Source organism: Pyxicephalus adspersus, chromosome Z, assembly GCF_032062135.1.
Source record: "Pyxicephalus adspersus chromosome Z, UCB_Pads_2.0, whole genome shotgun sequence".
Lineage (NCBI taxonomy): Eukaryota > Metazoa > Chordata > Amphibia > Anura > Pyxicephalidae > Pyxicephalus > Pyxicephalus adspersus.
The window spans coordinates 23,269,974-23,273,372 of NC_092871.1; the positions used below are offsets into that span (position 1 = coordinate 23,269,974).

The 3,399-nt window shown below is 35.5% G+C and overlaps 1 protein-coding gene across 1 annotated transcript in view; it reads right to left on the bottom strand.

Annotated features, from left to right (window-relative positions):
- LOC140343992 (uncharacterized) overlaps positions 1 to 3,399 on the bottom strand; it is a gene marked incomplete in the record, with an annotated part of 76,718 nt that overhangs the window by 46,733 nt on the left and 26,586 nt on the right. Inside the window, 1 exon segment of the mRNA XM_072430899.1 lies at positions 2,807 to 2,884. Coding sequence (XP_072287000.1) covers positions 2,807 to 2,884 — 78 coding nt within the window.

Sequence of the window (3,399 nt, forward strand, 5' to 3'; positions counted from 1 at the left end):
TGTACACACGGCAGATTTTCGCCCGATAATTGGCCGATGCCGATTATCGGGCGATAAAAATCTGACGTGTGTACGTAGCTTAAGCATACTTGTTTATGAAAAGGTCTTAACAATTAACAAGAACAATGTAAAAGGTTGTTTTGATAATCCTGATAATCTAATATCCCCACAATTTGTCATTAACAGAGTCTAAGGCCGAGTGAAAACCAAATAACCTAACTGCATCTTTTTGGGATTTGGGATGAAAACCAGACTACCCAGAAAGATAACACATTACTTGCTGACTTCGATTTCATTCCTTTATGTCTGTGTTTGCCGTAATTGGTTTTTAGGGTCTTTTTGTAGATTTTAAAATTAAAGTAATGACCATTGTGTGCCATTATTATATTGCAGGTAATCTGCTATACTGCAAGAACTGTGAAGTGGCTCCTATGCTTGGCCAAGTGTCCTCAACTCCAGTTCTTAACATACAGTACAGGCCTGAGTTTGGCATAAACAGACTCATAAAATCTTTATAAGCCATTGCTTACTTCATTTACTGCTTTATTATTTAAAGAAATACTAAAAATGTGTAGATCCAGGCCCTTAAGCACTAAAGTTAAGGACCTCTGTGTTGGGCATACAATATACAATTTTTTCTGTATGGTGTTTTCATTACTAGCATTACTAGCATTTAACTGCAAGAATTCAAAGTGTCATCCACGTATTCAATTTTTGGTTCATATTATGATTGTTTTTACCAATTATATCTGATTTTTACATAAAAAGTGCTTTTGATTTCCAATGGTTGACCAATTGTCTTACAATGCCTTGCCAATCAATTCACAATCAATATTCTGTCCAAATGTCAAAACCAAAAATACAATCTATTTAATTGATTCAATACTTTTATCAAATAGATTTATTCATGGATCACAAATATTGCATATTGGGAGAAAGCTTTAGGTTTAGCTTGGGCATTCGTTTGACAATGGGAGAACTTCAGACGTATCCACAGCTCCAGCTAATCATCTGTGAACCTCACAAATTGTTGAAATTCATGTGGTCTAAAAGCAAACCACAGAAAATTCTTGTTCTCATCTGTTTTTGTTATGTCTGCTTCCATAATCCCATGCATGGGGACAAAACAAATGGGTCAGGTAACACCCAATTCAATCCAAAATGTTTTATACAGTTAGAAAGGGTTAGTATTCCTTTCAAGATTTTATTTCTGTCTGTGACCCTATTTGAGAGATCGGGCCTGAGAGAATACACATTCATCAGTGAAGCTGAGCAATCCAGCAAACCTGGAATGGATCTAGTCCAGGATTCAAAACAATTAGCAAATGACTTTGAAGAAATCCATACAAGGTTTGCTGTATCACCCAGGTTCACTGATGAAAGTGTATTCTCCCCAGCCTTGGAGAGCTTTAATAAATCAGGGCTATTATACTCTTCCCCTTAGGAGGCTTCTAACCCTGTCCCAAAATAAAGTGTTTTTGTTGCTGTCTTTGTCCCAATTGGAGAAATTGCCCATCATTTCCTGTCCTTAAGACAGCCTTACCGCTGTGTAAGGAAATCTCCCAGTGTGATACAGAAATACAATCATCACATTTTAGGACAAGTAAGTTGCATTTTATTAGATTTGTGTTCAGAAACATTTAGTTTATTATAAATTACTTTACTCCAAAAAAGTAAACATTTTGTGATGGCACAGTAATAGAGAGTCACAACTACTTTTGATTTGGCTGTATGTTATGACCTATTCACTTTCCCCATTCAAACTCTTACACACTCTAGATAACTTTTTTAACACAACACTTTAAGCAGTTGGCACAAAAATAAATAAAGCACAAATAGAAATAATAAATATACATTTCCATGTTGTTCTTATTCCATTTCAGATATGAAAAGGAAATCTGTATTCAAAGCAATACATTGGCTGCCATTGCCGATTTTTTCAATGCTAGTTGGCCAGCTGTCATGCTGATCCATTAGCTTTAGTACCTTCTGTTCCAGAACAAATATACAGGTCAGGACTTCTATACATATACCTGTGACAAAGCTTGCTGCCTTCTTATTTAATGACAGTGTTATATGAAGTGTTGGAGTTATTAGAGACATTCAAGTAATTTGCATTTTTTAGAAGAAGGTCAGCAGTAGCAGTCTACATACTGCTCTCAGTACAGGCCTCATTTAGTAGTGATATAATTATGTCTAATTTATGTGTGGCAATATATAGTGATATCTAGCAATCTAGTGTGGCAATACCGGTTTATAGTCCGCCCACATATATCTGAAAAACAGATTATATTTCCATAACTCTCATGTAGATTTTGCCAACTTGCAAAATCATTGTATGGTAATAAGACTGGTAAGATGGAAACTCCCCTTCAATTATAATATGGATATGAAGATATTAATTTCAATATGAATATAGAAATAAAGAAACAGGACAAATGATATAACTATGTTATCGCTTGAATGGGAATCCTCAGGTATAGAATTGCATGGTGTACAAAGGGCTATGAGAGGTCCAGAGCCACTCTGAGATAAGTCCTTGGGCATTTCTATGGCTATCCAAGGCATGCAAATTTATTAGCCCTGTGATCGACTCCTTTGAGATTTCAATCAAACCAATCAGCCATTTGAAAGTTTTAAAAGGACAAAATCCACCATAAGTGAGTTCCACAAGGTCCCTGCTTCCGTCAACTTTGGAACTCGCACCTACTGCCATCCCCTGAAAAGTCAAGTTTCCAATAATGACTCCATTCAAAAATGTAAATTAATTTATTTATCTTCTATTGGTTGATAAAAAAATTGTCACCTTTTAACTTGTTCCTGCTGTGTGAATGTCTCCTCATCTGAAAGGTCGGATGATTTGTTACTTATGTTATACGGCGCCCTAAAAAACATGATGTGAATGAAGACAGATTATATATTTATAAGGGTTTAAAAAATTGGGATTAGGTTATTAGAAAATGACAGCATACTGCCCTTGTTTCCCTTTTATTCATATTAGTAGCAAAACAAGGACAACAGGCACATTACTACAACCCCCATGTTGTTTGCGGTAATGCGTTGTGTTGCAATTCATTCATTCACTTGTCAATAGGTCCTCAACACCCTAACCCAACCTACAAACATTGTAGCACATTACAACACAGGTTACCCATTACAATGCAAAGTGGTGTATTGCATCAGAAACGTTTAGTGCATGTCCAGTGTTTCTTCCCTTTTAATTCATTTACAAACCATCCATTTGAACAGGATGCCTTAACAAAGTACATATGAATTTGTGACATATATTTACACAATGCATTGTTGGTCAGGTGTGAATAGACTAATAAAACAGCATTTACAAAGTTCTAACTCTCTGTCTAAATAGTTTTAGCTGTAGTTGAACTTAACATACAATCA